General features: G+C 36.8%; 2 protein-coding genes across 2 annotated transcripts in view; one reads left to right on the top strand and one right to left on the bottom strand.

The window, feature by feature from the left end:
• The first annotated feature begins 1 nt into the window (after position 1).
• cebpd (CCAAT enhancer binding protein delta) lies at positions 2-1,513 on the top strand. The gene has a single exon (XM_084102111.1). It carries the CDS (start codon positions 358-360, stop codon positions 1,222-1,224), a length of 867 nt encoding a protein of 288 aa, XP_083958237.1. The 5' UTR covers positions 2-357; the 3' UTR covers positions 1,225-1,513.
• Positions 1,514-2,240: 727 nt separating this feature from the next.
• The window catches only part of spidr (scaffold protein involved in DNA repair), a 47,286-nt gene continuing 25,346 nt past the window's right edge, over positions 2,241-24,180 (bottom strand). The window contains exons 10-19 of the mRNA XM_084102063.1: positions 15,543-15,701; positions 11,001-11,088; positions 9,933-10,064; positions 8,643-8,702; positions 7,588-7,789; positions 6,787-6,918; positions 5,211-5,301; positions 3,823-3,937; positions 2,868-2,918; positions 2,241-2,775 (exon numbers count right to left, since the gene is read on the bottom strand). Of these exons, the coding sequence (XP_083958189.1) occupies positions 2,653-2,775; positions 2,868-2,918; positions 3,823-3,937; positions 5,211-5,301; positions 6,787-6,918; positions 7,588-7,789; positions 8,643-8,702; positions 9,933-10,064; positions 11,001-11,088; positions 15,543-15,701 (1,153 nt within the window). The 3' untranslated portion in view covers positions 2,241-2,652. The remainder of the gene's footprint in view (positions 2,776-2,867; positions 2,919-3,822; positions 3,938-5,210; positions 5,302-6,786; positions 6,919-7,587; positions 7,790-8,642; positions 8,703-9,932; positions 10,065-11,000; positions 11,089-15,542; positions 15,702-24,180) is intronic.

Here is a 24,180-nt window from a genome sequence, read left to right on the forward strand (position 1 = left end):
CTTGAAGTGTCTCTTCTCGTGTGCTGGTAGGCGTTCATGCACACCCGACTCTCCTCAAATAGGAGCCCGGGCGGAACACGTGACTGCCTCTGGACATTCACTGGCTTCTGGAAGGGGGCGTTGATGCTGTGACGCGAGACGCGCGCTAGTACTTATTCACGAGGACGGCAGAGTTTCGATAGAGAGCTACGAGGACTTTAACACCTGTGCGAGAGACAGCCAGACTTTTGGAGATACGCGCTGGGTGCGCGAAACAGGGTGTGATTGCTCGAGACACTTTTGGGTTTTTTAGACTGCCAGGGGACTCGGAAGGGATCTGCTGATTTTGGTACCATCTGAGTGAGTTTCGCTACGTCCATGTCTGACATATACAACCTGGACTCGCAGTGCGTAACGCCACCATGCAACATGAGCTGGGCCATGGAGCCTGCCAATTTCTATGATAATAAAGTGATGCCAGGGGATGCAAAACCCGGGGGCGAGCATGGCATGCCCCAGGACAATAATAACAACAACAACAGCAGCAGCAGCAGCATGATGGAGCTCAGTAATGCTCCTGCCATCTACGACGATGAGAGCGCGATCGACTTCAGCACCTACATCGAGTCCATGTCCACGGTCCCGCTGGAGATCTGCAACGACGAGCTCTTTGCAGACTTGTTCAACAACACCATGAAGCAAGAAAAGCCTGACTTTTACGCGGAGGGCATCGGTGGCTTTGCGCAAAAGAGCTCGGAGAGGCTCCAGCACCAGGACGGGGGGTTTGGCAAGGGCGCGTTTTGCGCACCGATCAAGAGGGAGTCGGACTGGAGCGACAGCGACCAATCCTCATTCTTACCATCTCAGATCGAGACGTGCGCGCAGACGTCCGTGAGCCTCATGCACACGGGACAACCCACACCTCCCACCACACCTGAGCCAGAACCCATTAGCCACAGGAGGCCGGGGAAGGAAAAGGGCAAAAAGACTGTCGACAGGCACAGCAATGAGTATCGGCAGCGGCGCGAGAGGAACAACATCGCCGTGCGTAAAAGCAGGGACAAGGCGAAGCAGCGCAACATGGAGATGCAGCATAAGATGATCGAGCTGAACGCGGAGAACGAACGCCTGCACAAAACGATAGATCAGCTGTCGCGAGAACTAGGCAGCCTCAGAAACTTCTTCAAACAGAGACCCGAACTTTCGTTTGGGACGGCGGCACGCGCGGCTGTTGACAGTCGGTGACGCGCGTCAGAAAACCTGCCAAAACATACCTCAGTGAACTTGAATTACTATGTTCTTCTGTAGCAGACGTGCATTAAGTTACGCATTGGATGATGGACTTTGGCACCGCACGGTGTCGTGATTATTTTTGTGAATGTTTTTGTATTCTAAATTATTACAGAAAAAAGCTTCATATATGTTTTTATGGTACTTGTTTTATAATTCCCCAAAACGTATTAATGCGAGAGCATGTTTGAAATTGTACAGTGTGTACAAATGTATAATAAAACGACGTCAAATTTCAAAAAGATCCATGTGAACGCGCATGTGTGCACGGGGGTGGGTCTGAGGGGGCGTGGTCCTTTGAAAGGTCCAGCTGTCAATCAGTCCAACGATTGTCATATGGTGTTTAAGGAATGGCGATTATGGATTTATGGGTAAAGTAATGTTTGCTGTAAACATTAGAGAGACACATTCATGTTTTGTTCTACAACATATACTATGCTGTCAGACATCAAAAGCAAATTTCGAAGCTGTTGTTTCTGCTTTTAAAAAGAAATTGGTAAAAAAAAAGAAAAAAAAGGGCTACAACTACCACAAAGGTGAACGTTTAAGTGCTTGATGAATTGAACAGCAATTTACATAAAAAACAACAACAACCCAATGGTATTCACAGGTGAAACTTAATGTATTTATTGCTTACAATATCTATAAATGTTCTTTTACTTTAAAATCATTTGTTGTCGAGTGGAAAAGGTGTAGCATTTTATACTAGTTTACAGTCAGACATGGCCCTAGATTGATTAATGTGACCACTTAAGAATCAATTCACTGGCATAAATAATGATAATCATTAACCATAGTACAAATGTCCATAGTGATATACAAATGTCCATAGAGCATTGTTGCAGTGTAATGATTATCAGTGAGTCAAGAAGTAGGAATAAAATTATCAGTCAAAATAATCAGTTATCAGTCATTTAAAAATTATCTATTGAAATGGTTGTGGAAATGAAATGACACAAAATGACATCTTTAATGAAAATGACTTCAGTTATTTGGAGGCATAACACTTTTTATTTATAGTGAATGTAGGTATTCAACGGTCATAGAGAGCAATACATCAATAAGGCAGATCAGAGCTTGTTTAAACTTTCTTTTTTGTTCAAATAATTGAACTTAAACCATCATAATGTGGCTAGAAGCAACTTTTGGCAATTGATTGACAACAACAAATGTATTTTATCAGCTTATACTGGGCATCACATGAGCATCTTTCATACGAATATTAATTAGATTGTGGTTTCAAAACTACAGGGTCCAAAATGATCGTTCACAAAGTAATTTGGTTGAGGTGTTTAATCTGGCACTACGCCCTTTTTTCCTTTTGTTTATTTACATACATTTGGAAGTAAGGCAAGGCACAATATTAACAGATGAGTGTGCTAGTCAGCGCAGGTCAAAGGATAACTCCTCCAAACCCATCCAAACTGTGTGACTTCTGTTCACCACATGGACCAAGGTGCTGAGAGGACCGATCTCCGACCCAAGAACATTCTCCACACTGTAACCCTGTCAAACAAACAGATCACACAAAACAAACAAACAATTAACTCTCAATTAAAAACAGATCAGAGTGACTTCTGTCTAAGCCAGAATCTTACCTCAGGACACCTTGTCGAGTTCAAGAGAGAATGAATGGTCTTTTGCTGCAACTGAAACATGCACACGAATGCATTAATATCATAATATGATTCACACAATGTGGCAGGAATACTATATGAAACATTAATATTTTCTGTTAACCTCCAAACACAGTCAGAAATCGACCCTGTCTGACCTCGTCTAATCAAGCATTTAGAGAAATTTGCACTTGTTTGACAGCGTTAGACAAGATAATCCAAAGGCTTTATTTATGTGAATGCACTGCTTCTTTTACACGAGGATAGTTGTATCAATCAAACGCATTAAAAAATAGCTTAGCATTAAGTAAATCAGTATTAATTTAGACTTTATAAGACAATCAGTCTTGGTGCTTCTTGAAGAAACAAGTGAAAGTAACATTAAAAAAACCAATCTGACATTTAAGAGCAGAATATATAAACTTTCCCTTTCATGCATCAGTTACTCAGTGGTCCAAAATAGTAGTGTGCTTCATAAGTTTACTCTAGTTCAGTGGGTGTGAAACACATTTCTGATAACATACGAGAGGTATCTTGTTAAATCTGTTCCATAATATGCAGCCCTCCGCTATCGCTGAAATTTCCAGGAAACAAAACAGAAAGAAGATAAACTCTCGATGACTAGTTTCTGCACGAGCGATTAAATCATGCTAGCTTCACTTTCTTGAGTGTATGTTCATCCTCCTAACATAATTTGAGATGCAGATACAGATGTCTTAGAGTTTGTTTTCAAGGAGAGTCAAATTAGATCTCACGATCTTGAAGAGGTCAGCGGCAAAAAAAGAAGAAAAATATTTGACATAAAATGCACTACTGATTTTTTGACCCAATTAAACACCCCATTCCCATTACTAACACATAACGTGAAAATATCGAATTCTCATTAGAGTTACAATATTTATTCCCACTATGTGAATAAAGGTTTTCTACATCTCACCTTGACTTTGACGGTACAGTGGCTCAGTGAGGAGCAGCTCAGAAACACCTCCAGCTGCATCTTTATGGTCGCTTCATCCATCACTTCTCCACATAATAAACAGAGGAATCCTTTTCTAGAAACCAGCAAACCATCACAGATGCAACTTTTATTGCTGTTATTCAAATGTTTGAGTCTTTTTCAGTTCGTGGGCTCAAAGGCACCATGATTTATCACTTCGGCTTTACTATTACACTGGAATGTGAAAACAATTTAGCCGTGCAGTGGGTTGTGATTAAACTCACACTAATGGAGGCATCTAACACATTAACTCTGAACAGACACAGGTCAACAACCTTATGGACCGTATAAGACGAACATGCATCCGGCATTCCATGAAGTCGACATGCAAAAGTGTTCACGTCCTGTTTTACTTCCATAATCTGACATGTTTCTGAGTGAAACAAGACATTTCATGTGTGGGATTTGAATAGTTATTTCACATGCACATAAATTAGCCAATTCCAATCATAATAGAGCTCATTTAAATACTGAAGTTGTAAAAGCACACTATAAGAAATGTGTTTAAAATTCCATTATTCTTATGGAATATCGCAGTATTTATCATAAATGATTTATCCATGCACATAATTTGTTTAATTCATGTGCCTTGTAATCTTTAATCAAAGTAACTTCCTCTCCCTCTTGCAGCGACATCGCTTTTCTCTAATGACGCGTTTACTGGCGCGAGGGCGGGGCGACCTGTCACTCACGTGAGATCCACCAATAGCAAACCACAACCATCCAACCAGCCAATCAAATTCACATGGGCAAAATCAGGACCTGCCCTACATTTCTTTTCTTGGTTGAGAAGCCAATTCACTAGGATATATGGAAGAAAAGACTCGCAACTTCCGTTTCATAACGCCTTTAATCTTAAGGGTCAAAGAGAAGGGAGAAAAATGGTCATGTCAGACTAAATCATAAGGGTTTTTTGTGGCTTCAGGAACAAAACAAAATGCCACAAACATGTCCCCAAAAATGCACTTTGGGAAAATTAAATTTCCTAACTTAGTAAAGAAAGCATTTGGGACTCAATAAACACTTCATTTTATAAGATGGCACAAGAAGAAATTTGCAGCTGTAATAATGTCTGTAGGCATTTCTACACAACATTGGTATTAAAGTTCTTCCTTACAGTGCTTAACACTTGAAGAGAACACTTTTTTTTCTTAGTGTGAACAACATTTCACGAATCTAAAGAACCTTTTGTGTAATGGAAAGGTTCTATGGATCTTACATGTTCTTTATGGAACTGTAGATACCAATAAAGAACCTTTATTTCTAAACCTGTCCGCATATCACTGGTTTGGACTTAGAACCGGTCTAGCACAGAACTTTGGACTTACTGTTTTTCTCGAGTCTCTAAACGGCAGCTCTCACACCGGCTGCAGGTGGGCCAGGAGAACGCTGTGCTTTCGTCCACTGCAACAATCACACCTGCACATTAACATATGCAAATCACACATTACAATTATTTCATTGATATAATTGACTAAAATCACTTTGCTGGATGATTGCAGGATAAACCATGCATTGTGTTAGTATCTAACAAAGTTATATGTAATAATAAATAGTTTACTAGTTTCCATTTGCTTCTTATGAATAAGCCCATTCTGTTATTTTTACTACTTGTTTAGTAAATTAGCTAATTACTGCTATTTTTACACTTCTGATTTAACCTCAAAGCCAACACTACTGTGAAATTATGAAATACTATACCCAAAGGAATCATGGCACATCAACATAAATAGTTTGTTTCTTCAAACTTCTGAGAACTTTCAAATTTAGGACATTTTCTGGCAAATAACATCATACAAGCAGTAACACGCGGCACACAAGGACACATCTATGTTAGATAATACACAACAGGCAGAGTGATAAGACCCCTGCATGAACCTCTGCTCTCCGGAGAATCCTCCGGCACGCCGCCAGGAGCTGAAGTTGCTGACCACTGCAGAAGATTATTTGTGCTTGTTACACTTTCGAGTCAGATGATTTGTCTTATCTACAGGGTGAAAGAGATTCAAAGTCTAACATGGAGTGTCAAATATCACATTTCTGTTCTTCAACAGAACATGGAACAACCGGAACATAATGCCTGCATGAAACCTGTGAGAGCATCACTGTGGATGACCATAACATAGCATAACATAACATAACATATAACATAACATATAACATAAGATAACATAAGATAACATAACATAACATAAGATAACATAACATAAAACATAACATATAACATAAGATAACATAAGATAACATAACATAACATAACATAACATAAAACATAACATATAACATAAGATAACATAAGATAACATAACATAACATAAGATAACATAACATAACATAACATAAAACATAACATAAAACATAACATAAAACATAACATATAACATAAGATAACATAAGATAACACAAAACATAACATAACATAACATAACATAACACATAACACAACATAACATAACATAACATAACAGATTGGTTTTAGTGATTATACTTTTTCTGCATTTGGAAAGGCTGTGAAACAAATTATTGGCAAAAATTATCCATAATTGGGGATCATTTACAGAATGAAAAACAATACAGTGAGATTGCATCACTTTGCATGAGTTAAAATAATATAAGAGAATGAACAGAGCACTTTGTAAAAAAAAATGAGACTTTTATATCTCAAAACCGGGCAAAAAGACAACTTTCCTTCAATGTGGGGGGGAAAGATCTTTAAAAAGGAAAAGCACATGACAAACCACAAGAAGGTCCCTAACAAAGCATCAAGAACAAAGCCTGAGCCAACAAACAACTGGTTTCGTTTAAGTGGACAAACATGTTGTATCCCCCGGAGATCTGGTTCTGTCAGGCTGGACCGCACCAACTCATCAAAAACAGGGGAGGCTGTGGGGGGAATATACCAACCTGTGACAGAGCAGAGAGAGTATGGGAGGGTTTCTGGACCCAGGTGATCCAGTATTATGGGCTGTGGTATGGAGAAAGACGGGTCCCTTGGTTCCAGTTGGATTACTGTCTGATCCCAGCAGAATATCTGACCTGGTTTAGTGAAAGGAGCATAATGTCACAGAACGTTCTATGCGTGGTTTTAAGGAAAGACAACAAGAAGATTTATGTAGGAAACCTCTAAATCTCAAAATAGTTCACATATGAAGAAGCAGAACCAGAGAGATTTTCTGCTTGAATGGATTCCTTTCAGAAATGCTGAACTTTTCCTTAAAAAAATGACAAACTGACCTTTTCATGCATTAAAATCTCATGAAAACATGTCCAGGTCATATTTCAACCCCCCCCAAAAAAATTCAAATGGGGAAACAACTTTGCATAAACCAAATGAAGCCTATTTTTTTTGGACCATTAATATTTTGTGACATTATTTACAATTCAGCACAAATTCCAATATGATTTGTTTTGTATTTATTATAAATAATTAAATTACTTACCTAAATAAATACTACAATGATGCAAAAATACATTATATAAATATATTAATAATAATATTATTATAATTTATAAACTTGATAAAATAACATTTTCACATTACATTAATAAGAATTTTCATGAAAATGTCAATGCAAAGAAATCTTAACGGTCCAAAAGTTCTAATACTATCATTGTGATTGAATGAACCAGCAATTAGCAAGTCACAATAAAAAAGCTGTGCACGAGACACGTGATGCATTCCTGTATGTCTGTGTGATGAAATACCATGCTCCTTCACTGCATCTCTGAACTTCAGAACGGGCTGTTGCTGCAGGGCGTCCAGGGCTTGTGTTACTGAGCTCCGGATCAGGCAGGACGGGCTCAGACACACGGCTACGGTTCTCCCGTTTCCCTCTGTGTTTGGCTCCGTTTGGAGACTGGGATCCGTCACAAACAGCAGCATCTCCATTTCGCCTGCATTTGAGCTCTGCAAGATGCATGCGGCAATCAGTGCATTTTATTGAATAAATGAATATGAACCGACTGGAGGGTTTGAGATTAGCACTGGAATATACAGTAAGACTTTTAATGCGTAATGCACATTTTCTCTTCTCAAAAATGTGAAGATAATTGATGAAATGTGCGAATTCTACATAAATACTGCAAAATTGTATAAAAGTTTGAGTATAGAAATTCAAGGATAAAACAATTATATTTCAATATGAAAAAATTATTTCTATATTAGATTATACTATAATATTTATTATAGTATTTTTCTTTAACAAAGAAATATTGGCCCTTAACTACATTATTTTAACATTCATTTGTAAATAAAACTTGTTTGCGTGACATAAATCTGTCATATTACAGGAATAATGCGTTTTCCTGGGAATTTTCCCAGACAGACTGTTCATTCATACACCTACGCAAAAACAAAACACATTAATCTACTGTTTATCTACGGTCCACATTAGTAAGCAAGCATGACCCTTAACCTCAAATAAAATAAATCCCAGGTTATCAAAGTCCAAAGTCAAAGGGTTTGCAAGATCGATCATGTAGATTGTCACAGGATGATGTCACTTACGGTAAGCTAACGTTAAACAGTGCGTATAGTTTTCCAAAAGCTTTTCCAAAGGTGTACAGTTTGGAAGCTTCCCTGAAGGGACTTGGCAAATGTGCTGGGAAAACAGCTATGGTGGGTTCTTAAGAAAAGACAATCCAAAGGCAAAGCTAAGGCATAACCAGGCATGCCAAGGTGCTCCACAAAGATATAGCTATGATGAAAATGATTATCTGATTTATGCATTTATTGCAAAAATAGTTTAAGAAAACATTACCAATATATGTTTATGGACCACAGTGGCCCGAAAGCTGCAACGAAATCTCAAAGATTCATCCTAAAAAACAAAGACAGAACAAGTCATTAGTAAATCAACTTAGATTAAAAGAACATTATTTCATGGTTTGCACACAAATCTTCTTGATGTTAACTAAAGACAAAACTAAATCTATTAAAAAAATGTAAATCTAAAATAGAAAAGTTGAAGTGCTAAAATTATTAAAACTGAAATAAAAAATAAAGCTATATAGAAAAATAGCTAATAAAATAGCACATAAAAAAATGACTAACCACCTAAACTAAAATGAAAACTGAAAATATAAAAATAAAAGCTCATTCAAAATATGAATAAAAACTATAATATCGTATAAAATTACCCTGTATATAAACTTACACTCTTCAACACCTTTTAACCAATTCCAATTAAAAAAAATTGATTTAACATTACTGGATAAAGATTTGTTTTATTATCATTCATTTATAAAGACTGCACTCACAAAGACTAATTTCCAGCCAATTAAATATTTTAGTGCTGAGCATTATAGAAAAAAATATCTCATGTCTGGAAATAGAAATTCTTTGAAGAGGCCATATTATGCCCTTTTACAGAGTCTTGATTTTGTTTTTGGCCTCTATCCCACTCTGTCAGTAATGCTCTGTTTAGTTCCTGTCTCTATGAAGCCCCTCCCTCTGAAAATAAATAATTTTAATTTATACAAATTATACATTTTAACCACTTGGTGGAATTGGCAGACGTTCCCTTAGGGATCATGCACGTGGTAGCACGTCAAAGCATTCTAGACTAGAATATAAATATGCAGCTATAAAGCACGTAGGTGATTTTGAATGAATAAACGTCGATATACAATGGTTAGCAACATACTACTGCCTCGGGACTACAGGTTAAAATGAGCATTTATGCTATAATCTGGCTCATTTACAGTCTGTACAGAAGTGTAAGATTGTTCATTAATGTGCACTGTTCCTAATAAATAAATAAATAAAAACTAATTGTGGTATTGATATATTAAGACTGCTGACTCTATAGAACAATGACAAGGAAAACTAACTTTGTCGCGCTCCGAGAGCCCTCTAGTGGTCGGGAGCATTTCCGTTGTGTTGCGGCTTTATTTCGTTGTGTTGTACATTTTCCGTTGTGTTGTGGATTCATTTTGTTGTGTTGTGAACTTATGTTTGCTTTTTAAATTTCGTTGTGTTGTGCACACCATAGATAATAGACGTTTCTGCCAATCCGTTAGTAATGATGACATAATTCTGAGTGCTGTACCTGAAGGATCTCTCTTAGCGTCTGAAGCACAGGTGGTCGGTACAGTGGAGATTCAGCCTGTCTTGATACCGGAACCATGTGACCCTGCTGGATGCTCAACCTATAGCAGAAACTGGGTGGCGGGACTCGATCCTGGAATGCACAAAATGCCCTGATTATTTAAAAATCAAAGTAGATAGTGCAGAGGGGTCATTTAACCCTAAAACCGTAATGGGGACAAATGTGGGCAAAATAATTTTTTTTAAAATACTTCCCTTGATCTGAGTGGAAATGTTTCACTCAACGTAGTTACCTTCAACTCAGATTTTATTATAGAAAAGATCAGATTTATTTAAAGAAAATAAACAGAAAAAGACGCTCATGAAGAAGCCTCTATAATCTCATTAACATATGCCTGCCCACATTTGCATAATCCCGCTCTGGAATAAAAACAGTGCAAGCAAGCATCACTAACAGTGAAAGTTCAAAAGAAGTGTCTTTCAAGACATAAAATACTACGAATAGTATAAAACAGTCCCTTTAAATATGCTTAAAGTGCTGCTTTTTTCAACCCAAGGTAGAAAAGAAACAGTTTTAGGCCTAATAAAAGATGAATGCAACTTCTACTTATCTGTCACGAGCAACACAATATGTACAAAACAACCAGATCTTGTAGGGGAAATCTGAAGATGCAGTTAACATTCATGATATTCTGATCTCTAGGTCAGTGTAAAAGTCAATGGGATTTGTTGCCCATGTTATCACCAGCTAGGTGAAAATCTGACGTATAAGATAAGTAACAGCTGCATGATTTATCATTCCCGTCCGTAGCACAAACGATAATGACAGAGTTACTAACTGTTAGTAAGAGAAACTGCAGTAATGTCTGTCTAAGCAACCACCGCTAATAAGTCATTTTGTATCTTTGAGCTATAAAGGTTTATTTATATGTACTTTGGTTAAGTGTCCAGCGTGGTTGTTTTGACATGATGAGCCACTACCCAAGTGGAACCTTCCAGAAGCAGGAGGTATGTGCGATAAATATGAAGTAAACACGGCTGTGATTTATGATGTGATCTGGAGACCTACGCTGGGAGACTGGGGCAGATCGTCATGAGTTTTTGGATCAACCTGAGGAGGCCACAAACTGTCAATCATACTGAAGAGCAAAGAACATCTGCAAAGAGAAGAACAGAGGAGGGGGGAAACAAAGTTTCAATCTCTGAACGTTCATATTCACGGATCCTTCCAGAAACAGGGGAGCTAAAGGTGGAGTGTTTACAATGTCAGTCTCATTAGCTTCGGTTAGACTGACGTGCTGCCAAGTTGAGCTTCTATTGCAGATGAACAGTGTCTGCTGACAAGAACGAGATCAGTTACACTAGCAGGCTGAGGCTTGTTCACACACACACACACACACACACACACACACGCACGTGCACGCACACATACACCACAGAGGTAAACAGTCTGTCATTAAAACATTCCAGAATTAAATTATTTCTATTAAAATTGGTGATCATTTAATATTTGGTAGGCTAGCTGTTATGTTAACACTCATGTTAATTGGTGTACCACAATCCCACAATTATAACGGATATGGCATAAGTAGGTAACAGGGTTATTATCGTTAACTAAATTATTAAAAAACATTTTTGTTCATTGGAATGAAGCTGAAATAAAATAAAGTTCTGTCAGGACCACTACCGTCAAATACGATTGACAATTAGCATACAGTTAGGATTGGCGGTATGGTTCCAGCCTAGCATGGATAAGGGCAGGGAGAGCAGCAATAACCCCCCTTGGGGTAAACAGAACAGAACCAACATGAATGTTTGCAAATATATTTAATTCAAGATTTTAAAGTACAACATGATTCGAGAATTTATTCTGATTCAAGGGGAATCAGAATGCCAAATCCTGACTGGAGACAGGTGGAGCTGGGGATGGAGGAGGGTAATTAGCTCCTGAGAAACGCGATATCTGCTGATAATACTGAAGGAGCTTATATATGTATACGGTGATAGGCTTCGTATTCCTATAGGTAGATGTGGATCAGCTGATGCGAGCTTGACTAACGTGACCTGCCAGAACTAACGCTACGCTTGATTATTAACATTAGGTGGAAAAACTAAACGGAAATTAGAAATATTGCCTTGGCAAATCACTGAAATAAGTTGGATCTATTCTAAAGCAAAAATTTTAAGTTAAAGTTAAATTGCTAACTGCAAATAAAAACAGACTAAAAATAAAAATAAATGAAATAGTAATATAATCCTAATATGACAAAAGCACAACTTAAAAATTAAACTAAATTGAAAATAAATAAAAATAAAGCTAATTCAAAATATTAATAAAAACTATAACAGAATATAAACAGTACTAAAATAACACTGGTAAGTACAAAGCTCATTTAGGTATGCTTTAGCTCATGTGGGCTTCAAAGGTTCTAGAAAGTTAGTTAAGAATAAAACTGGGTAACAAAATTTCGATCATCCACTTTTAGACATTCTACTAACTATAAGTAACTTTGCAACTACGTCAACTTATTCTACTAACCCGAACCTTGAACTAACAATCTTTTGCAGTCTACTAAAACTCTAATGAGAGTTAGTTAACATGTAGTTGACAATTTACTTTTTAAAATTTATAGTCTAAAATGTGTTAAATGTGTTCAAATAAAGGGTCAGGTAAATTTTAGCAATAAGATCCTCCTTGCTGTAGGGTTCTCGAGTCGCTATATCAGAAGTTCTTGATGTTTCATTACAGGTTCTTCAGTTCAGCATAACGATTCTTGATTCTTAAAAGCTCCCATACATAGGGGAGCTTAAAAACCGTTTTTGAACCATGTGTGTGCCTCAGTGCTGTATGATCTGATCATCCACAACCAGTTCCACAGCTGCCTTAATCACAGTCTAGCTCTCCTCTTCCTGTGACCCGCTCAACCGCCCTATCCAGTCCAGCGGGGCGAGAAACACGTCCGAAACGCTCAACAGAGAAGAAGACTGAAATTAAGCTAGACATTTTAATGTCTTGCAGTACAAGCAATCGTACTGTTCCTTTCTGGAGAAAGTCCTGAGCATTAACTCTAAAAACACTCACCTTTCCAACCTGAGAATATAGATTTTCTTGAAACAGCATTCAGAAGTAAACAGACAAGATGAAACAAAGAGTAGATGAGCAAGATGACTGTCAGAATGTGTTATGCAGAGACATGTTAAACAGATCCAAACATGTACAAACTTATTTATTTGTTGTTCACCAAAAATAAATAAATAAATACTATTCTGCCATCATTTACTCACTCTCATGTCTCTCCAAACAGGGTTATTACCGTTAACTAAAACAAAAACTATTAAAAACATTTTTGTTAACTGAAATAATGCTGAAATAAAATATAAATATTAAAAGAAAACCGTAAACAATACAAAAGTATTAGAAATAAGCTGAAACACTAAAATTACTAATAGGAAATAAATGAAAGCTAAAACTAAATAAAAACTAAAACTGTAATAGAAAATAAATTAAACCTAAATAATGATTGTATTTATGATTTATAATGATTATGATTAATGATTATTATCATATAATGAATTATATATATATATATAACTAATAAATATGACAAAAGTACAAAATACTAACACTGGTTTCAAAGAAGTTTCTTCAATGGAAGACAACAGGAGATCCAGGCTGCTCTTTTCCATATAATGAAAGTGGATAGGGACTCAAAAAAATGATAAAATTACCAAGAAAGTGACATATGTACTAAATTCCAAAGGTTCTAAAGCTGTTCGCTAGCTTTATGTGAGGAAAAGACCATAAGTTAAGATATTATCCACTGAAAATCTTCCCCTTTACTCTGAATTTGATTGTTTTAAATAGAATATGACTTAAATAATGACTTAAAATGCATACTTTTCTTCACAAAATGCTATCATATAGCTTTAGAAGCCATATTTAATGTGTTTAGTGTCTTTTTGGAACTTGGCAGTCCCAGTCCCAGTACCCATTCACATTCATTTTATGGAAAAAAGCAGCATGAATATTCGCTATGCTTCTCTTTTTGGCTTCCATGGGAAAAAAAGCACACCGTTTTGGAGTTTTGAAATGCATTAGTGCAAGTAAATGATTATAGAATTTCCATAAGTGTTTCAAATCTCTATTCACCATATAGCCATATATACACCATGAGGCCGTTGATCCCACATAAGCTGTGCATGTAGAAAAGCATCTTGAGCATTTGTGTACATGGCTCATGTTCAGATCCGTGGAAACACGTCACCAGAATTCCCATCACATGCCATCTTTAACTTAAACAACATGGATGTTAAAGGAGTGACCACGCAGACAATCTTGAGTTAGCGGACACATGTAGCAAGATGCCAGAAATGCTTTTTGTGCTGCAGACACTCTGACACTGTGAGCTGCTAATCTGAGCCAGCGAGGGTGGAAACAGTAGCTCATATTAACTTTCAGTTCAATGGAGTGCAGGAAAGCTCACTAATCATTTACAAATAGTCCAGAAAACAGGGTGTAGGTGAGACAAAATACGAAGAAGGTAGAAACTGTTAAAAATACTAAAGAAATAGACAAAATAGCATTTCTGACCATATTTGCTTTTTAATAGTTTTATTTATATTCTAAAAATACATATTGCTATTCTATAAATAAATATTGCTTTATTATAAACTTGATTTATACAATTCAATATTTATTTATATAAACATTTTTTACTTTTTAATCGTTTTTTAATATTCTAAAAAAACATATTGCTATTCTATAAATGAATATTCCTTTACTCATAAACTTGTATTATACAATTCAATATTTATTTATATAAATAATATTTATTTAATTAATGATACACAATATTTATGTGCAAAATCTATATTAATTATGTGAAAATATATATTAATTATATATATATATATATATATATATATATATATATATATATATATATATGCATAATTATTTTTTTATTTCTGTCCATATTTGCTTTTTAATTTATTACTCAAATATTTTAATTACTATTATACGAAATTAATTTAATACTGTGAAAATATATATTATACATATAATAAATAATATAATGATTTTATATTATATTATATATTGTGTGTGTGCATATAAATATTTTATTCATTATATACATATATAGACAATATATGACAAAATTATATTGTATTTGTTTTTATATAAATAAAACATTTACATTTTTATGTAAATATATATATATATATATATATATATATATATATATATATATATATATTTTATTCATTTGTATAAATAAATATTGCTTTATATAATATAAAGTTATGAATAAAAAAATATATATTCAGAAATAAAAAATATTTTTTAATTTATTGCTGTTTTTTCCACCTAAATCCAACTATTTCTTTAGTAGTCTATCCATTACCTAATATCTAGATGCATACTAACTGCTAAGCTGTGGCTCCAAGAAAAGAAAAAAAGAAGAAAAGAAACAGGATAGCTTTAAGGAAGAGGAAATTAACTTGGGTGCGTTTTTCTGGACAGACTTCAATTAATACGCATTAAATGAAAATGATGTTTTTCAGATCAGCAGCATGTTTTTAGTGTCATGTGACTTGATCACGGACTCACTTGTCACGTGTGAGACGCTGGACGACCCTCAGGGCCTGGAGGAGGCACACACAACCCTCCAAATGCTCAGAGTTCAGCTGGATCTCTGACTCAGTGGACACACACTGCAGAAGAACCTCACTGAACATCCCGCAACTGTCCTGAACGAGAGCACACAACCTGACACACAAAAAGAGAAGGACAACAATCATTTAACAGTAGTAAATTATTCCTGACTCATTTGCTTTGCTTTGCTGCTATTCTGTTTGAGTTTTTTTTTTTATATTACTTGTTTACTCTATTTGCACTGCTGTTATTTAACTTCTTTTGAACAATTTCTCCTTGATTTTGCAATGCAAATGTTTAGTCTTTTTGTTATGCCAATAATAAAGCATGCTAAACTGAAATTAAAATGGCAAGAAAGACAGTGGTTGAGAAAGACTTTTACTGAAGGTAAAACTCCAGCAGGCATTTGAGTTTATTTGGACAAACTCTTAATGACAAACTGTACTCATAAGTAAACTGCACAAAATTAAGACCTGCAAATGAGAGTCTCTGAAGCTTCATCCCAACAACAAACACTCACATAGATACAGATATCGTCTACAGATTAAATGTTGACTTTGGCACCAGACAGGGACTAACTAATAACTTGATCTATGGCCTGACTCGTAGCGGTCACATGGCGGTGTTTCTATACTCAAAATGATATTTTTGCAGGTATTAATAGTCTCTACAGATAGTCACTTCACAGAGACTGGCGACTTTTTTGGAGCCAGTAAACCACGGGACTAAACAAACAGGCTGGGATTTAAATATATTTTCACATGCTAGACAGTGATTTGATTGCACAGTAGAGATAACTATAGTGGAATACAAAAATAAACACAGTTGATTCGTACATTCTTCACACTGATTTAGTTGAAGACGTGTTTAGTTGAAAAACTGCTTGCAAGGCAGCTCTTCAAAATAATCTACATTTACTATTTTTCTTCTTCACATTTTCTGCAACTAATTCAGCTGAAACCACTTAATGTGCAGACCGTTAACAAACATTGTTCAGTTTAGAACAAGGGTTCACAAACTTTTTGTCAGTGGAAACCATGACCTGAAATATTTACTTCAAGTACTCCCTGAGATTTTAGGTTAATATTTCAATAATTTAAAAGGTACACAACGTAACTTTTGGCCCTCTAGTGGTTAAAAACAAAACTGCGTGTATTTTGCGTAAGAACATTGTTTTGGTTGTGCTTCGGCTCTGTGTAACTGTGTGGATGAATATGACGAGTAATAAAAAACGCCGCCTCCACTTATATGACGAGACACGCACGGGTGAGTTGACGCATGTATGCAATATCCCGCCACATCTAAAATATAAACATGTACTAAGTAATAGTACGCGTAATAGGCTTACCATAGTGAATCAGGGTAAGACAAGAAAAATACTTCCTTTTGGAAGTATTCATGTATTTGGGAAACCAAAAGATCGCACAACCAACACTAAAGGCCCTTTTACACCAAGGATGATAACGATAGCGATATTGTTCTAAATATTAAAGAAAAGCAAAGTCAGTCCACAGCACAACTATTACAATAATGGCACAGAGAAACAATATCGTTGGAATCACTTTCATTACGAATTTTTTTAGCTGATAAACGATAAAAACATTGACAGCCAATCAGAATCCAGCATTTAAAGCAGCAGACGACAAAACTGCAGCGTTACTGTCTGCTGGTGTGGACACTAATAGTTATCGGTTTTGGTGTGAACAGACTTAAATCGATCTAGTTTATATAAAATGTGAAATAAAAATGAACCATGAAAATCAAACATCTATTTGAAATCTAACTGATATAATTACAATATCTGCATACTGAACTGTGATTGGTCTTTTCTGCCTATTTTCTCATCTATTTCTGTCTATTTATCTCAACCTTTGCTGTATAACATTACAAAAGGCAACACTGAAGTTGAGTTATGTGTCGATTCACACGCAGAACCGAGAGAAAACAAGATTCTCTCAAGCTTCTTTGTATTTGAATTCAGTGGGGTTCGAATTTCTTCTCGGATTGGGTCAGTTTCACTTTTATGACAATCATTTAATACTTATGCCGTCCAAGAAAAACTCTCAAAAAAGCTCTTTGTCCTTTACAAGACATTGTGTCCAACTCGGGCCAGATCAAGATAAAACTGTTGTTTCATGTTTCACTAATAAATGTCCAAAAGCAAATCTGCTTTCAAAATAGATTAAAAGATTGTATAACGCAAATAATTTGACTGTTAAAGCTAATGATGTTGGTGCGATGTGAGATGACCTTTGATAAACCATGACTGGCATATCGGGATTCGGGAATCATCCTGAACTGTGGTTACCCTGTTGTAGCACTGCTAAAGAACACGGGGTTAAGTGTGGTTGTGAGCACTGAGGCTTGTTTAGACCCGTGTGTCTATGAAATCAAAGAACAGGAGGGGTGACTGGGAAGTAGCACTTTGTGGTATATGGCCAGGTTGATACGAACAACCCTCTTCTTTATTCCCTTTCCATTTGAGGCGCTTCCTCTAACGGAGCAGGACAGAGGGCCGATGTCCCCACCGTGTGTCATTGGTCAGAGGCAGTCACTAGCTACTTTCAGGAATCTGTTATTGTGAGTGTTCGCAGGAATTCGCAGCAACTTGGAGGCGCTTCCAGGAACTGGGATCCATTGAGCTTGTCCAAACACTCACACAAGCGGCGCACAAACACAAACACACACACACACACACAAGCCTACTCGATGTAGGTACCCCACTACCCCTCCGTTTCCTTCACACATGCACACAAACTTCTCTGGCAGCTGATTGGTTAAGGCACAGTGGGCGGGATTCCTTCCGACACGGTGCTGGCCAATGGGAGCAGAGCTTTTGATAAACAGGTCTGTAATTTGACACGTAAAGCACATTGTGTTCCACTTCTTCTTAAAAACATCCAACCCCTCCTGTCTGAGCAAAGAGAACTTCTTCAGCCTGTTTATACTGCTCTGAGTTTTTACTGGAACAACATATCTTCTTGGACCAAAAGTTAAATGCTAATTATTGTCTGGAAACTGGCCACAAAAACGAGGAGGAGGAGGAGGGGAAAGAAAATGTATACAAAAAAAAGTTTAAAGAGAGAGAGAGAGAGAGAGAGAGAGAGAGAGGAGAGAGAGTGTGAGAGAGAAAGAGAGAGAGAGAAACTGCAACGTAACTGCAATCTAACAGTTGTAATGAAATGGGTGGCCTTGTTGAAGCACACCACATGCGAAAAAAACAGATATTGTCAACATCTACGCTGCATGCTGGAGGCTATAAACAGGGAAAATGAGTTTCAAACATATGCTTATAATCTTATTTTAAACCTGTGTTAGTGAAATTATAAACAGAGCCAGGACAGCTTGAAAATAAGGAACAATACGTCCATTTTGCTAGTGCTGTACTGTTAACTAAAACTAAAAATATTTTTTGTTAATTGAAATAAAGCTGAAATAAAATGAAATCTAAATATTAGATTAAAAAAAAAAAAAAAAACTTAAACGAAAATTAGAAAAGTTGCCTTGGCAACTAACTGAAATATATTGAAGGTTGAACTAAATAAAAAATAAAAATAAATTAAAAGCTAAAAAGAAATATAATTAAACAACCTAATAAAAATGATAAAAGCAAATAGTACAATTACTAAAACTTAAATGAAATTAAAATGAAGAGAGTGAGTTTGCGCGCGTTGTGGACCCGTCTATAGGCGCACATTACTAACGCGCTCGTTAAATAACAAAAAAAAAAATATTGCAGTCTATTTCTGTTGCCTCAAAATAGCAACACGACAACAATGCGCCAGACCAGCATGCCCATGGGCGCACAAATGGGCGCAAATGCATTTGCTATTTAAACAATGTGGCGCAGGACGTGAAAATGATAACTGCGTCGGGCTGAAACTAGCAAAAAACACTTGCGTCGCGCCGGGTGTAAGATAGGGCCCTTAATGTCTCATCTGAAGGAAGGTGCTTGTTACAGTATAGTGTCCCCATCACTATAATGGGGCGTTAGGACCCACACAGACCACAGGGTAAGCACCCCCTACTGGCCTCACTAACACCTCTTCCAGCAGCAACCAGGTTTTCCCAGGAGTCTCCCATCCAGGTACTGACCAGGCTCAGTCCTGCTTAGCTTCAGTGGGCACCAGTTTTGGGCTACAAGGTGATGTGGCTGCCGGTTATGGATGGCATAATCAACTGATGCTGTAAGAGTGTCATGCATAACACTGTATATTCACAATAGTGTTGAAAGCAACTTACTTTATGTATTGATAACATAAATTACTCATTACATCATAGATATTCATTCTTGAGTGGCGTTTTAAGCTTAACAGTAAAACAGAAACCAAAACAGAGATGAAACTAATCTTGCAAACATTCAGATTGCGAAACAATTTAGCAACATAAAAATTATTTTAATGCTTTTTTGACACTACAATGAATACACATGATTAGGCTACAAACAGAAAAAAACATATACCTCTAATATTATTATATTAATTATTATAAATAATTAATACATAGTAACAATAAATGACAAATAATAATATTTTTACTATTAAACAATTTAGGAAAAGCAGTATTTTCTTCAAAAAGTGAAAAGGAAACAATATCTTCATTTTCTGAGAGCAAGACTTGCAACTTGCTAATAAATAATAATTATAAAAAATCATTAGACTACAAACAGTAAAAACATATAATTTGACTTAATTATTTATTATAAATAATGAATAATAATAAATGTCAACATATTAATTATATGAATATTTATAATATTTATAGAAAATATTTCTTATTTAGCAACAACAACAATAAAAATGTATGTTTTTTCTGTTTAATGATTATTCATAACACTTCATGATCATGAGGCCTGTCCAAAGAAAGAGAATTTATGAGCATTTGAGGTTGCGAATGGCAGCTAGCATGTGCTGAGGTCTGCTTAAAATTCTGTGCATTAAGTGTGTGTGTATGTGTTTGCTTCATCTTTGTCAGTGGCCTCACTCACACCAGGTTTGGTCCAGTCAGGATTTCCTCGTCAACACACACTCCAAGACCACAGTGTCTCATCTTCCTGTGTTTCAGTGTTTACGGCATGCAGCAGCAGCGTCTGACAGGGATCCAGTTACCGACAGTCAAATGACTCTTTTTTTCCAATCACCCTTCATCAACACAGCACCACGTGCATTTTTGACAACAAATCAATGTGTCTCGGGAGCGGGGCAGAGATCAGAGCGTGAGGGAGGCGCATGCTCTTGTATGACAACATGCTACAAAAAACTCAGAACACTAGAGCTCCATAACAACATGCAAAAAATTCATACAACCTAAGCAACTGCACATCAATGTGCTAAAACCACTCTGAACACCTTAGCAACTGCATAGCAACATACTTAAAAACAGCTTATCAACTAAGGGAACATGCAAAAAGCCACTCAGAAAACCTTAGCAACTGCTAGAGCTGCAGGATTCTGGATAAATTGAGAAATCACATTTTTTTTCTTTCTTGAATAGATTGCGATACTCCCACGTTTCTGAAAAGACAACCAAACAAAATAACGTCATGTAATAGAGATCCTGACAAAATGTTAATTGCTGTAGGCTTTAAAAAAAAATTCTTAATAATTCTGAATGAATTATAAAAAATAAAATAAAAAGATTGAATGAATGATTCAATGACTCACTCATGAATACTTCACTACGGGAATACTTTCATTACGGGATGAATCAGTGTTTTTGAAAGAATCTCTTGAATGAATGATTCAATGACAAATAAATGTTTTACTTGTCACTTGTCGCCAACTACTGGTGTAACAATGTAATGATACAATATTTATTTGAAGTAGACTACAATCCAAACTATAAACTTTTATCCCAGAACTTCTGTGATAATTTGAATTATTGCACCACAGAAATAATGATACTGTGTGGTTGAAAAGAGTTTCATACATGACAACTGCTCTCTCTGGCTCAGCGGCAGCGAAGACGCAGATGTGATTGTTTCCGCTGTGTACTTGTAAAGGTTTAATAGACATGCAGCTTTAGCAAATGTACAGCAACGTGCTACAAAACACCTCAGAAAACTATAGCGCACAAAAGTCGGCTTCCGGAAGTAAAAACTCCATTGCTTTTCTCCATAAGGACACTGATTTTGAACGATAACTTATAAACCTTTAAAGACAGACCTACTGTGAGCAAGGTTGTTAATCCATGGTATTTGCTTTTGCTGAAGCCGTTAGCCCACATTATTTCATCTTATTTTTAAAATAATTGTGTTTAACAGTGCAATTCCTGGTGGAAAAACTACATTACCCATGATGCTGTACAGTCAAAATAGCACTTTAGCTCTGCATACTCCCATGAAGCACTGTGAATGATGTAAACAAGTCGATCTCTCCACACTCTTAAATATATTATGCTGTTCGCAATGCGTCATGGGATTGTAGTTCTTTCCCTTGCTAAAGCCGTTAAGTACACCATCTTGTACCTTTGTCTTTTTGTCTTTTTTTGCTTCAAAATTTGTAATGCTGTGATTCACCTCGTAGCTAATTTGCTTGGTTCATGGCTTATAACTCTTTAACGAAGAATTTTTAAAAATCATTATGGGAAAAATGGCGAGTGAACCACTCATGGCGATGAGTTTGCACAGGCAAACAAGTTTTCTTCAGCTGTAGTTTTTTTCCTTGCAAGGCAAATTCTCACTTTCTGTACTTTATTTTCCTTTTTTTTCTAGATTTGGTTATGGATCACTGACATTGCTGGGCTTAATTAGAGATGTTTGTAGAGCTTTACCATGTGGTGCAAATAACTGTGTGAGACTAGAGAGAGAGAGAGAGAGAGAGAGAGAGAGAGAGAGAGAGAGAGAGAGAGAGAGTACTCTATGTACTGGGAGGGGTTGTTTGGTTAGTCATTGACAGAATATGGAGCAAAGTTGTGCTCTCTCACCATTTATCACTCCATGAGGAGATTGACCTCTTGGAGCTTCAGCATTGGAGTTTAGAACAGACAATGGCCTAATTATACCACACTGGAACACTGAGTGCACGTCCACACAGAACAAACACACAATCTGTCGACGTATTGCATTCAAGAGATATCCAATAAAACTACTATACGTGTACAGATCTGATAAACGCATAATAGATCTACTGATATTCATGCTGTGTGATTTGAACCAGTAATATCAATTAACGTATTTTATCATGTCCCCAAGCACATTCCCAATCAATTCAAATACATTTTATTAGAAGCAAATGTTTTGAGATGTAACTGGTTTGCTAAACTGGTTTGGCTGGTTACTGGGAAAGGAGAGTTGCTGATAAACTGCACCGTCGTATTTACTTACATACAGTGAGGAAAATAAGTATTTGAACACCCTGCTATTTTGCAAGTTCTCCCACTTGGAAATCATGGAGGGGTCTGAAATTGTCATCGTAGGTGCATGTCCACTGTGAGAGACATAATCTAAAAAAAAAATCCAGAAATCACAATGTATGATTTTTTAACTATTTATTTGTATGATATAGCTGCAAATAAGTATTTGAACACCTGTCTATCAGCTAGAATTCTGACCCTCAAAGACCTGTTAGTCTGCCTTTAAAATGTCCACCTCCACTCCATTTATTATCCTAAATTAGATGCACCTATTTGAGGTCGTTAGCTGCATAAAGACACCTGTCCACCCCATACAATCAGTAAGAATCCAACTACTAACATGGCCAAGACCAAAGAGCCGTCCAAAGACACTAGAGACAAAATTGTACACCTCCACAAGTCTGGAAAGGGCTACGGGGAAATTGCCAAGCAGCTTGGTGAAAAAAGGTCCACTGTTGGAGCAATCATTAGAAAATGGAAGAAGCTAAACATGACTGTCAATCTCCCTCGGACTGGGGCTCCATGCAAGATCTCACCTCGTGGGGTCTCAATGATCCTAAGAAAGGTGAGAAATCAGCCCAGAACTACACGGGAGGAGCTGGTCAATGACCTGAAAAGAGCTGGGACCACCGTTTCCAAGGTTACTGTTGGTAATACACTAAGACGTCATGGTTTGAAATCATGCATGGCACGGAAGGTTCCCCTGCTTAAACCAGCACATGTCAAGGCCCATCTTAAGTTTGCCAATGACCATTTGGATGATCCAGAGGAGTCATGGGAGAAAGTCATGTGGTCAGATGAGACCAAAATAGAACTTTTTGGTCATAATTCCACTAAACGTGTTTGGAGGAAGAAGAATGATGAGTACCATCCCAAGAACACCATCCCTACTGTGAAGCATGGGGGTGTTTTTCTGCACATGGGACAGGGCGACTGCACTGTATTAAGGAGAGGATGACCGGGGCCATGTATTGCGAGATTTTGGGGAACAACCTCCTTCCCTCAGTTGGAGCATTGAAGATGGGTCGAGGCTGGGTCTTCCAACATGACAATGACCCGAAGCACACAGCCAGGATAACCAAGGAGTGGCTCTGTAAGAAGCATATCAAGGTTCTGGCGTGGCCTAGCCAGTCTCCAGACCTAAACCCAATAGAGAATCTTTGGAGGGAGCTCAAACTCCGTGTTTCTCAGCGACAGCCCAGAAACCTGACTGATCTAGAGAAGATCTGTGTGGAGGAGT

Source organism: Abramis brama, assembly GCF_963993115.1.
Source record: "Abramis brama genome assembly, chromosome: 24".
In the NCBI taxonomy this organism is placed as follows: Eukaryota; Metazoa; Chordata; class Actinopteri; order Cypriniformes; family Leuciscidae; genus Abramis; species Abramis brama.

What these genes read in the sequence shown, in the direction of transcription:
- cebpd (XM_084102111.1), top strand. Translation starts at nt 358, where the DNA reads ATGTCTGACATATACAACCTGGACTCGCAGTGCGTAACGCCACCATGC.